At 42.1% G+C, this 13,277-nt stretch overlaps 1 protein-coding gene across 2 annotated transcripts in view; it reads right to left on the bottom strand.

Moving 5' to 3' along the window:
* Positions 1 to 13,277, bottom strand: part of frmd4a (FERM domain containing 4A) — a 103,607-nt gene that overhangs the window by 78,811 nt on the left and 11,519 nt on the right. Inside the window, exon 1 of one of the 2 annotated variants that reach the window (XM_023264734.3) lies at positions 2,650 to 3,029. The exons of the other annotated variant lie outside the window; for it this stretch is intronic. Coding sequence (XP_023120502.1) covers positions 2,650 to 2,682 — 33 coding nt within the window. The 5' untranslated portion in view covers positions 2,683 to 3,029. Of the gene's footprint in view, positions 1 to 2,649; positions 3,030 to 13,277 lie in introns of those variants that run through there. 2 annotated transcript variants of the gene reach the window in all.

The following is a 13,277-nucleotide window of genomic DNA, read 5'->3' on the forward strand; positions in this document are numbered from 1 at the left end:
CCTGAATAAAGAAACAGAGAGGAAAAGATATAGTGTAGAGGAAAGCAACTGCAGGAGTGAGGAGAGAAAGGGGGGAGCTTTGAGGAGACATGAGTACAACTCTTCTAAAGTCCTCTACACAACCAACATAGCACAATTCTCGCATTTTAGTGAGCCGGGGATTAGGAATGGTGCAGCTTTTACAGGCTATTGCAAGTCCATGTCTGTTATTCTGGGGGTGAAGGTCACCTTTTGTGCCTCCCTGCAGCGAGACGCCCATAAGAAAGACAAAAAATGTTTTCCTTACCTCTTTTATTTGTCTTTTGGCTATAGTAAAAAATACTGAATTGGGTTTTCATTTTGTACAAGCAAAAAAAATCACAGCCATAAAAGTCAATAATGGGGTGCTGTCATCAGTGTTGTATCAAGGCAGAGGAAAAACTTTACTTTTTTTGTCTTCTTACTTTTTTGTACTTTGGTTGTGAGAAGACTGTGATAGGTATATTTTTAAAAAGGCTATCTAAATATATATATGTATATTTACGTGTATATATATGTGTGTGTTTGTATTTTCATCCTTGCTGTTTGTAGTAAACAAATCACACATTAAAATTCCTGTTTTCAGCAGACACCTTTTATCTCAGAGGGTGAGGGGAAAGTGGATTAAAACACGATTATGCAGTGCAAACTTTGACAGACTCCTGCACTGGCTCATCACGCTGTGATTCATAAATCTTCCAAAGCGATTTGGATGCCAAGACTGAGATATACAGATCAACTGTGGGACATGTGAAGCTCAATGTGGCTGATGAAGATAAATGCAAAAGTCATTTAGTTATTGAAAATGACTCCCACTGCTCATGGGCAAATCTGGCTCGGGGTGGCAGACAGCACAGATATGGCAGACTTGATGCCACGCCATATCTTTGAAGCCAAGTCTATCTCCAAACAGCCCGCTAACACTCCTCTTTGGAATAGATCATGGACCGATCTGCAAATACCAATTACACCACTCATGCTAACTGCCAAAGACACGGCGAGGGGCAGACAGACAGGCAGACAGGTGGACAGACAAACAGGATGGAAAAGCAAGAAAAAGATAGACACACTCTCTTGGCGCACAACGAAAAAGGAAAAAATAGGGGCCAAAATTCACAATGAAATGAAGAGAATAAGGAGGGTGAGTTGTAAAGGTGAGGGAGGAGAGGAAGGCAGGCAGGAGTACTCATGTGTGACAGCACCATCAGGTCATCCCTGTGGCTTAAACCTCTCAGCGCCCTCACAAAACTAAGGCTTGTGTGGGAGTCATTATACGGTTTTTGAGTTAATCCTGCATGTTGGAATGTGATCAAAGAGCCGATTAAAATATATGCAAATTTTTTGCATGTGTCGTTGGTGGAAGATGCATTGGAAATTTAGATTTTGTTGTATAGGTCAGTATTGGTGGCAATAAAGTAAGAAAAGGGGGGATGGGAGGGAGGAAGAGAGAGCCAGGCTGCTAAATCATCTCATGTCTTCTTCTGGAGGGAGATGCAAGCTGAAGGAAAATAAGGACAACGAAGGAGTAGAGACTCAAACACTATTATCTTAGGGTGAAAACCTCATGCTTTTTTTTTTTTTTTTTTTTTTTTTAAAATCGGTGCTGTATTTCATTCTGCTGTTGATTTAGTGAAACAGTCACAAAATCACTCTCCACGTCAAAAAAATGCAATAATTCCTTTATAAATATTAATACCACTATTTCAGTTTTCATATTACAAGGGATAACTCTCCCTCTCACACACTAACTGTCACTATAATATATGTCAAACATAAAAATCCCATGCAGAACAAACAGGTTTCTATATAAATCCTCACCAGGAGGGAGGCACCTCTCACTGTTGATTACTGTCCACACAATTGTACTGGATGTCACATGCGGGCACATGGATGCAGACAAATACCCTTACACTAACACACACTCACTGACACCGCCACACACACATTATTTGCTTCTTTTATTAGCCTTTCCTGCGTGATACAGACGCAATCACTGTCCGACAGATGCTGAGCTCAGTGTACAACCAATGCTGGATAGAGACATCCGACACAGAAGGTCATGTATTATCAGAACAATAGTGAATCGCCACTTTCAGACATTAACCCAATTCACTGCACAAACTGAAGCCAGTTCCCCCCTTGCACCTCTTTCTCCGCTCCTTCCTTCTCTATCCTAAATCAAAAGGCCAGTGGTTTGTACTGAATGGAGATGGGCACCACTTTGAAACACTGAGTCATTCTTTCAAAGCAGCCTCTTGTTAATTTCTGCACACACACACACACAGTCCAACATGCACACACACACATCTCATGCAAAATTAAATCATTTTTGATGCTTTAACATTAAAAATAAATCTACTATCTGAAACCTCTTGTGTCTCCCACACTCTCCCAGCATTCTGCCCATCGCCCCTAGCAACGCTGGTAGCTCGGAAACTTCTCAGCTCGAGTTCTAGCATCACCACGGCGACAGCGGCACAGGACTGATTTATTCCAGCAGTCCAGCAGCTTGCAAGGCACTGCTATCTCCCTGTGTGCCATTCTGGTGATGGATTCCTGTGGCAGAAGGCAGTGGTTGGGATGCTCCTGTAATCTCTTCCCCCCCTCCATCCCCAGCCCTTGGTAACTTACCCGCGTCCTCATTGGAGACAGCAGTCCCTCCATGGCTGATGCGGTTGGTTCCGGTGGGCTTGGGACCCCCTCAACTGTGTCAGTGTATTATCCCAGTTCGCAAATAGATCCTGTTAGAAACGCTGTCTCATCCTCAGAGCGAACATCTCTTCTACAACGCAGCTCCCTACCCACCCAGAGAGCCCGGTGCACTGACAGGCACACAGAGGGAGTCTGTGTGTGTTGTTGCTGCGTTCATATAGGCGGCAGGAGAGAGGGCAGCGCCACACTCCCTGAGCTGTGCTTCTTCTGCAAACCTGTCAGTTGGTGTGTGATCTTCCTCTACAAAGTGCTGTGGCTTTAACGTGCAATGCATGGAAGGTCTCTCCCCTCTCTCTCTTCCTCTCTCTCCTTGGCCACTCTCCCTCCCTCTCTCTCCCTCCCTCTCTGCCTGTCCCCCTCGCTCTCCCTCACTGCCTCCAGCTACATTTGTTCCCTTCAATGTGGCAAATGATTGCAGGTCTTTTTTTTTTTCACAGTACAGCTCTCCTGGTAGTGCTCTCCCTCTTTCTGTCCCTTCTCACCCTCTCGCCTGCCCATAATGCTTCTTTTTTTTTTTTTTTTTTTTGGTCAATCCTCCTGCTGACTGTCAACTCCTTGTTCCCGCCCAAGCTTGAGAGAGGGGGCGGGGGGGTCAGACAAAATGTACATGTATAGTGGGTGTGTTGTGTGTGAAAGAGACGGAGAAAGCAAGCAGCAGAGGCACAGAGAAAGAGAAGAGAGGGCACTCTTGGGTCCACTATTGTCCCTCCAGACAATAGTGGCTCTTAATCGCCTAGCAACCTGATCACCCTGTATTCTCTTAATAGACAAGGCATGAGTCACTCTCTCAAACACACAAAAAACACACAAACCTGGTCCCTACTTTCCTCACATTGACCACTACACCTGCACCATAACCTACTGTACATATTCGCAGCATGTGACAGATCATTTGGCAGATCATAGGCTGTTACAATAATGGTTTGATGCAATGTTCTTCTCATTCGCTGAAGGTTCCTGGCTTGTTCCATGTCATAGAGCAGCCATTGAAGACGAACTACATAATTAAGGTTGATGAATGAGCGTTATTGGACATGCAGCTCCATGACCGTTTGCATTAAGTCTGTGCTACTGTTTCGCCTTTTAAATGGACGGAAACATGAACAAATCATCACCTCTGCTCTGATGCTGCATCTCATCGTTGCCATGGCAACAATGTCCATTAGGGTAGGAGCACAGAGAAGCAGTGAGACCATTAAAAAAAAAAAAAAAACTAAAGTAAAATAAATAAATAAATTCCTGTGCCTGCTGCCTTTCTGAGATGCAGCCGTTGCATCTGACTAGAAGACACTCGTGGTTCAGGTGGCTGCCTGCAGACTTTGACATGCCTTTCTGCCTGGACTGCATGCCTCAAAGGGAAGCACACACAAAGCCTCACTCTCTCCCTCTCGCTTATTTTTAACCTGCTTTCTCTATGTTGGCCCAGATAGAGGCAAAAAAGGCATTTAATTAACCAGTACATAAATTATCCTTGAGGATCTCTTGGCTTTCATGCTCACCTTACCGTGCCATGTGCCACACACCCTAACAGCAGCAACCTTCAAACATGACTTCCCAACTTAATTATTTACTATGACAACATGAGATTACAGAAAGAAAAAACCCCATAAACTTTCTGATAATCAGGAGTTATAAGACAGAGCTACAGTACAAGCTTGCTAAATACGTGGTTATCACCAGTTACTTGGCCATCACTGTGCAGCTAAGTGGCAATAAATGGAATCAATCCATACATTACTTAACTTTACCACAGGCAGTCTTGCAAAAACATCCACCGCTGTGTCTCTGTGTTAATATACATTTGAATCCGAAGAGCTGGTAGTCAGTGGCTAGCTTATGGATTTGTGCCAACACCTGCCATATAACCGTGAAAAAGCAGATAGGCTGCAACCTGCCGTCGCATTTCAGCATTGATCACAGGGTGTCCTGGACAACACAGACATTTCAGCACAACAATGTGTGGCCGTGATCAATAAGAGTCAAGCTGCAGGTGACACATCCACTGTGGCCCTAGAAATGTGCAGAAATGCAGCAAAGGTGTCTAACAGATTTGCAAAAAAGTGTATGTTATATCAGAATATAAAAAAAAATCATATTAGTGTTTATTTTACAGAATTCACAGCATGGGTGCATGTAATTTTAATTTACATTGGACTTCATGATCACAAACATGAATGTGCGCTATGAACAAATACACAGTTCAGGGGCCCAGAAGGTAAAAACTGATGCAATTTTCATAATCATTGACCTAATTAACATCTAATTAAAATGAACCTCCATGAACAGGGTTCATAGTCATGTATTTCATTTATAAAACATATTTAAACTGGAGACCTCCCTTAGGAGAACATTCCTTGGTTCACTTCACATCAGACAATTTACCACTTCATATGAAGCATCGCCATCAGACCATCACACACACACACACACACACACACACACACACACACACACACACACACACACACACACACACACACACACACACACACACACACACACACACACACACACACACACACACACTAACCAGTGGCACAAAACGGACCAGATGAATAAACACACACAGGCTGAGCAGACACACTCTACATCAACCCCTAATTCTGTCACACACATTTACTGATGACGCAAAAATTGGACAAGTGCCACGAAGGTCTCTCTGGGGAGGCGATGGGAAGATCTCAAATCTCATTAATCATCCAACCTCTGACCTCAGAGGAGCAGCAGATCCACAGCAGTCTCCTAAATGTAATCCTATGAATAAACCTAACGCATCTTTACCCCTCACCATTCACAGAATACTGGTTTTTATTTTATTGCCACACAAGTTTTCATTTGTTCCATTTTATACAGTTTTCGTAATGCTGGCTGAATATAAATTGCTACTTTAGCTAGGTTCAGACGGTGCTTATGGGGAAGGAAGATGTTTTTAGGTGGAACTGTGTTTTTGCCGAGATACAAATATCGTTTTAGGTTGAAGCAAGGTTGAAGTGTGTTTTTTTTCCTTTCTCCTATCTGGATGTACATGTGTCTGGCAAGCCACAGTGACATACAGCCCCATATATCAGCATCACGCATTACTGCTGACAGTGAATGTTAACCTGTCAGCAAATCCTACATACGCACGCACACACACACCTCAAACACACACACACCAAACGCACACCTCTTCCCTGCCCCCCGCCAATCCCAGTCACTGTTAAATCTGTACATACATAAAGGAAAGAATGGGAGGATTGGATGTAGGGGGTGATAAACATTACAATCACAGGACAATACTTTGCAGTGCAGTGCACATTGCCATATACAGCACATTGTCCTTAAAGCCACCCCCACCCCCAGTGCCTCCCCATCCCCCTTCACCCATCTCCTCTCCGCCTCCTTTCTCCTGTCCCTGTTGCCTCAGCTGGACTCCAAAAACGAATCCCTTGTGACTTCTTCCATCACGCAGATGTGAACAGAGGCACCTTTGGTCTGATTGTGTCCATTCATCACTACAATGCTTTGTGAATTTTCTTTGCTTTTATCTTTTTGGATTCCTACATCCCGCAGTAGTTAATTCTGGCTACAATACTTTCCGGTTCACGCAGCCGAGTATAAATGTTACTGTACAAACAACAGCATTTGCCCCGAGTGACTGTACAAGAGACACATCATGGACAAATGTGAAAATGGTGTGTAATTTTCTCTCGCTGTTTGTGTTCCTACTGCGAGCTGCAATTACACTACAAAAAGCAGACGTCCAATGGGCTGAGGTAATTAGCCGCTGCTAAACAGACTGTAACTTCACGGGGAAACAAAGGAATTAATTGCAATGATTATCAATTAAACTACGTCACAGCAAGAAAAGGAGCTTTAGAGGTCCTCGCCTTCCTTTTAGAGGCACTCCAACTCCGTGCTTCAACCTGATGTCTTTTTTGTCTTTTAATCTGTCATCCCATCTGGCAGTGTGGCCGTTCCAATACTCCGCTGCTTATTTAAGCACACACGATTTGTTTAGTTTGATTACTGAGTTTGCTTTTTGATATTCAATATTGGAATTTCATCCAGGGAGTGTTTAAAGCTTTTTAAAGCAAAACTGTATCAAAACTTACCTGGCAAATCTAGGTGATCAAACTGAACAGGAATAGGTTGGCAGAAGGTAACGGGGAGACACAGACAGAAGGAGCAGAAGAAAAAGAAATGGAGAGAAGTCATATAATCATCGTTATGCACTGTGTGAACAGAGGGACCCACAAGTCAATGTGCGACCCTGTCACAGCATTACAGCTAAATCAATGCCACCAGAGAGGGAACTGCTGCTGACTCTCATACTGTGGACTGGGACTTATTCTCTGCACAGACCAACAGCATCGACTCAGGACGGAGTTGGAGACACAAGATGTGTGCCTGTTAACAATCATTGTCAATACTGTGGGTGGCCTGATGGAAAAACTGATAGACTGCAACCTGCTGCTGCAGGTTTCACATGTTTGGGTGCAAATTTCAACCGCTGGACTCCGTGTTCAATTCTCCCGAAATGGAAAAACAATTCATGGCTTGTTTTGTTTGAGATTTGGAAGGTTTGGCATCCAAGTCAACCAAGATTCTTCACCTTTTATTCCAGTATCCTGATTCAATCATCTACGGAGGCAAAAGAACAATCTGCATAAATTAATATTGATAGATCTATGTGGTGTGTAACTCAGGGATTAAAGAGGTAAGCCAAGAAAAGTGTTAAATACCGTCTTAATGAATTATCCACATTATCATCATTAGGTATTTAAAATGCTCATTTCCTAGCGGACGCTCGAGGTAAGCTGCTGTACAGTAGATGGGTTAATCCTGGAATTATTCCTTCACAAAACTCACACACTTACTGTACATTTCAGTCCTGAGAGTGGTTTGTCGCTGCTCCAGGAGCTTTCAACAAGATTTTAGTGCAATTGAATACTGCTGTTTGGTGTCAGATTCATGGCCAAGGTTGAGATTTACTCTGATATATTAGAGTGTGAAACTGCTTTAGCCCATTCCCAGAGCCAAGGGTCCTGGCCATGTTTGAGAGAGCTGGGCTGATTGTTGCCAGAGGGAATTTGTCTGACATCTAATCTAAAGTTCATTAAACAGCATTCCCAGGAAACATGCCGCACATGCACACTGATACGCTCCTACACACAGAGAACACCCTTCACCGGTATGCACAGGGATATACATTTGCTATGTGTGCTTGCCCTCATTGGCCTGCAGTCCTCAGGGTAGTTAAAGCTAGAGAGGGAAAGCCCCTCTTCTCTTACACCTAGCCACAGCTCTGAGGGAGGAACATCTTATCTCACTACTGCAGAGAGACAGAGAATTAAGAAGAAGAAAGATGGATGGGAGCACGTAATGTGAGCAGGGTTTATGCAGGAGAGGGACATGCAGGACTGAGAGAGAGTGGGCAAGAGAAAAGAGCAGCGACAGGGAGAAAGAGAGAGAGACAATATTTAATCAGTCTCATTTCCGTAAGTTTCATTTGCCAAAGAAGCAGCCTTTTGTAGCTTCGCTGATTTAAAATATGAAGTTCAAGGCCGTTACAATAAAAATTCAGACATTGAACTGACCAAATTAACATTTTTTTTCCCCACAATCTTATAGCAGCTTCGCCTCGATACGACTACAGCCTCAAATCGTGACTAATATAAAAACAAAGAATTATGCAAAAAAACATGATTTCCCCTATTTCAACGCACATTTGTGTATGAAGGAAAGTGAACTGATTTTATTCATCGTGAGCCACGGTATAAGCATGCCCGATGCTATGAAGTCATTCCAAAATGGTCTCCTAGCAACTGTTGTCAGGGGCAACCAGCATTCTCTGCAGACAGCACACACTGAGCCTCGCACAGAGAGACACATAGAGAGTGACAGCGTGGTTGAGAGTTGACCGTGGTTAAATTGCCGTTAACAGCAACACAATCTTGGCATCTCTCTCTCCAGATTCCTCCTCTACCATAATGTGTCATTACTCGTATAATGGCTCGTGATAGGCCTATTACTATTCACAGGGGCCTCGACTTTGCCTGTTTGGCATGGTGATTTTGTTTGCAGGCACAGACACCCGCAGAAATCTGACCTATTTCTATATTTCTGACACATGCTGTACACTCATACACATGCCCACAGCACGGCCAGACACTCACGACTGCACGGATGAGTCCTGACGCATCGCCCACCCACATTCACACACTGCCCTCTACTGAGAAACCTCCAGCAAAACAGGCAGGTAATTCCTAAATTCAAGTAAAACATGTGCTCCTTGTGACAAATGCAGGAGAATTAGACATTAAACCTGACATACAGGATGCCAAATCTGTCTGCCAAAGGTTGATCTTTGCTAAATGTGCAGTTCTCATGAATAATGTAACAATGAATGCTGGAAATATGCAATAAAGATTGGATAAATAATGGAAACAAACAGTTCAACCTTCAATCTCCATATTGATAAGATGTGGATTCCCATCATTGGCTAGAATATGAATACAGATTTTTTTTTGTTTGTTTATCACATTCATCTCGTTGTTCTCGAGTATCTTTGATCTGACTATAATTAATTGCATTCTTGACCAGGAGTCCATCGCTCTGGCATGCATTCAATAACTTGTTATGAGGATTCTGATTGGAGTTAGTGGAGTGCAATTACTCTTCTGTTTACATGTGCAATAACGACGCTGACAAAATTCAATGCTCTACATAGAGTGGCACTGATGGTAAATTGTAAGTATTCACTGATATTCAAACAGCAAGGTAAGGCAAGTGAAACACCTTCAAACCGATTACTTTGTCTGCACGTCACTGTTGCTGCAGCTTTAAGCCTGTGTTGATGAAGAGGAATCCAAAATGATTACAGGGAAAGGTGAAAAAATGCTTCATGTAAGAATATTTGAATTGTAAGTTGATTCACGAATTCCAAAACACAGTTTTTGTTAGGACAATAGTGATTGCCATCATCTGACAACAAAAAAAAGCCAGAACCCCTCTGCATGTGCATAGAACAGCACTAGAACACTGCCTTAATAATTGCAAGATGAAGGTAAAGTATTATGTGAATACTTATTCAATCACCAATACCCCTTTTTCCACCAAGAAGAACCAGGTGCTAGTTCAGTGCTAGTTCAGTGCTGGTGCGTAGTTGGTTCAAACCTCGCACCTCCTAAGGACTTGTTTGCTTTCTTGGGAGCAAACAGGGTCTTAGGAGGCAAGGACCCAAGTTGGAGTGACACCATTGCGTGAAAGTAAAATGTCCATACGTCACTGCACGTAGCCATTCAACATCGTTCGTGCATCATAACCATGCAAGTGCTGTTCCTGACTTTGCAAGCCTACATTGGGATCCAGAAACAAATAATCAAACTGTTAGCAGCTACCTGTCTTCATCGTAGTCACAGGCAATGGCGACTATGTTTGAGAAGACAGGTAATTGTCAAAGATGTTTTGCATCTTAACAGTGAACACATTAGCGTTAGCTTGGCTACTTAGCTTCGATTACGTTTGCATCCGTTACATAGCGATTGAATAAACGCAGTAAGTTGATGATATTGATGTCTATTGAAAAATTCAGACTGCTCGCACCTGACTGCAGCCATCTCCCGCTGGATCTTTCCGAACGCCAACTTGGTCCGAGAGGTTCCCTCTAACTTCGACTGAATTTGAAGACCGCAGTGCCAGGAAGCACTGGGTCTTCTCCTCAGACTACAGCTGTTTCGATTTAGCATCCATCCAAAACACTAACACGAAACACGACTACTACTACTATTCACTCGGCTGTTTAAAAATGGTGGTTCTGCGTTGTTACCATTGATCGTTGGTCACCATAACTCTGACGTGCTCGGTTTTTAACTCTAGCCCAGCAAAGTGTCAGTGCTTGCTAAGCACCAGTTTTTGAAGCTTGGAGCCAGTGCTTAGGTGGTGGAAACACAAAGAACTGGTGCTAAGTCAGGCTCTAGCTTCGAACTAGCACTCAAACCAGCTTGGTGGAAAAAGGACCCAAGAGATCAGCATTTATCACCAAAGTCCAGCACTAAAAATGGAGACCATCACCACCATGAATTGGTGTATAGAAAATAAATGGATGGATAAACGGATGGTTTGTTTCATTATAATACATTCAGTGATTTAAATAATGAAGTCTTTTCTTTAAACTGAGCTCGTGGGAGAAGGACAGGAGTCAGTGGCTTGGCAGACATGGGCCAGAACCGGTTCTATAAAAAAGAGGTTTGGAACTCTCTAAAGTTGGTTGCTGTTGCGAGCTACAAAATAGTAGAACCTGAAGCACAAAGCATGATGATGTCTTATTTAAAAACAAAGGAAGGCTTGTCAACATCTGCACAATAGCCACAACTGGCAGAACAATATCTCCTTTCTTTTCACTGAATAAAGAATTGCTTTCAGTCACAAATCATGTCTGAATTGACTCATGGCACCGAGAATCAGAATTTAATTAAACTGTGAGTTTTCCAGTGATTCCTATCCTTTGGTGTTACAAAAAAAAAAAGCCAAAATAATAAATTGGTATGACATTAAATCATGTAAAACATACTGTTCCCGTCTGTAGAGGGTTACATTATATGGAATTTGTCTTGAATGCAGCAAGTCAATTGACAAAAAGATTAAAAAAATAACCAGCACTACATGAGATGGAAACACTATACATGTGCATATGATAACCTTATAATCAGTGCATATGATAACCTGTAAAAATGAATATAAATTTGTTCTTCCCTCCTTCATTAGCTGCTGCAGTAATGACAACATGTGTAGAACATGATTCCATGTGAATATGTTAGAAATGATGCCATCTATGTGCAATCCTTTGGAGGGAAAAAAAAAAACTACAGAAAAGCAAAAGCAGCAAGACTAAACATGAGTGATGGATGTGATATAAGTAGATTAACAAGATTTAGCTTTTGCATCTGATATGTTCAGACAGAATTAATTCATTTGAATTTTACTTCAACAGTCATGAAAACCGTGTATATGCTTGTATGTACAGAGATTATGAAGCTGCTTATATGGGCTGCTAGCTGGTGCGTCTGCTGGGTAATATATTATGCATTACAGAGGGAATTAGCGCGACTTAGGTCTTGTAAAGCTTAAAGTCAGCAGTCGTCAATCATATCAATCATATCAGCCTTAACAGCATTAAATGGTATGAACAACAGGCATAAATAAATAATGACAACCCTCCACTTTGTTTGTGTGTACATACAAATGTGAAGAGATCATGGGTGAATGCCATTTCCAGTCCCATGCTGTGGGGAAGCATTTACTATTGACCTCCTGCTCCCTGACCTTCTCATAACTGCAGTGTTTTACACATTTTAACAGCTCAGATCACCTGAATGAAGCGCAGTATACTCCCTGGAACCTCTGGGAACCTGATAAGCCGTGGAAAAATTCATAGTGCATCAATAAAAGCACAAATGAGCATAATTTCTCCTGGGAGGGGTCTGATTCCACAGTCTTCATCTCCCTCTAGAGGCAAAGAAGAGAAGCTACAAATTCAGAATGAATTTAATGCATGTGTTCCTTCCCTACTTTGTTTTGCTGTATCCTGGCTCCAACACCTAAGTGAATTATCTGTATCATATGCACCCCAGCTTTTTAATCAGGTTTCAGATGCTCAAAAAACACAATTTCAACAAGAGACAGAACTTATGATATTTAAGAGTCTAAGACTAATTGTCATGGAGGAAGCCCATGCTCAAAAGGAGGACACATTATTTTCCTTCTTTTAGTTATGTTTAACATGTGTGAGCTACTGGATACCTCAAATCTCCCCAAGGATATGAATAAAGCATCTCTCCATCTCTCTATCTATCTACATGCACACACAGAGCAGGCCTCTCTCCTCCATCTTGCCAGTGGGACATATTTTCTTTTTGTTTAGATGTAGTTTGCTAATGATGACACCCAACACACTCTAAAGCTGATACAAGAGAAAAACTAACGAGTGTAGCTATATGGAAAACACTTCAAAAATGTGCTTCACCTTTCCTCTCTGTAGCACTTGACTCCATCTCTGCCATTGAACAGCAACCTGCCAAACCTGACCTGGACAGTTCCACTGGTTTAAGTAGGGGGGTTCACACAGGAGGAGACCAAGTGGGCTGGAATTGGAGGGGTGTTTTGTTTCATTTTATGGATTTTGTCATTTAAACACTTTTTTTTCCCCAGAAAGCATATTTTAAAATTAAATTCAATGTATTTTTAGCAGATAATATGTTGATTTTGTGTATTGTTGTTCCTGTAAATGATTTGAATCAGATGATTGATTTTTGTCTGACTGTCTTGAGTAGGTAGATTAAAAGGCTGCAGTTAGAGGGAACAGACTGACTAGATATTTATGTATGTATGTATTTTTTTTTCTTTTTGGTCAACAATTTTAACATGTAAATATCTGTACCGGATACCACTGCTGACTACGATTTGGGGACCAGTTACCAGACACGGATGATACTAATAGAAACTACAATAATTGAATCTCACACCTAAACTGTGATTCCACTGTGCGAAGGGTTGTAGAGCTTCTG

The sequence above is a fragment of the Amphiprion ocellaris genome, chromosome 3 (assembly GCF_022539595.1).
Source record: "Amphiprion ocellaris isolate individual 3 ecotype Okinawa chromosome 3, ASM2253959v1, whole genome shotgun sequence".
Lineage (NCBI taxonomy): Eukaryota > Metazoa > Chordata > Actinopteri > Pomacentridae > Amphiprion > Amphiprion ocellaris.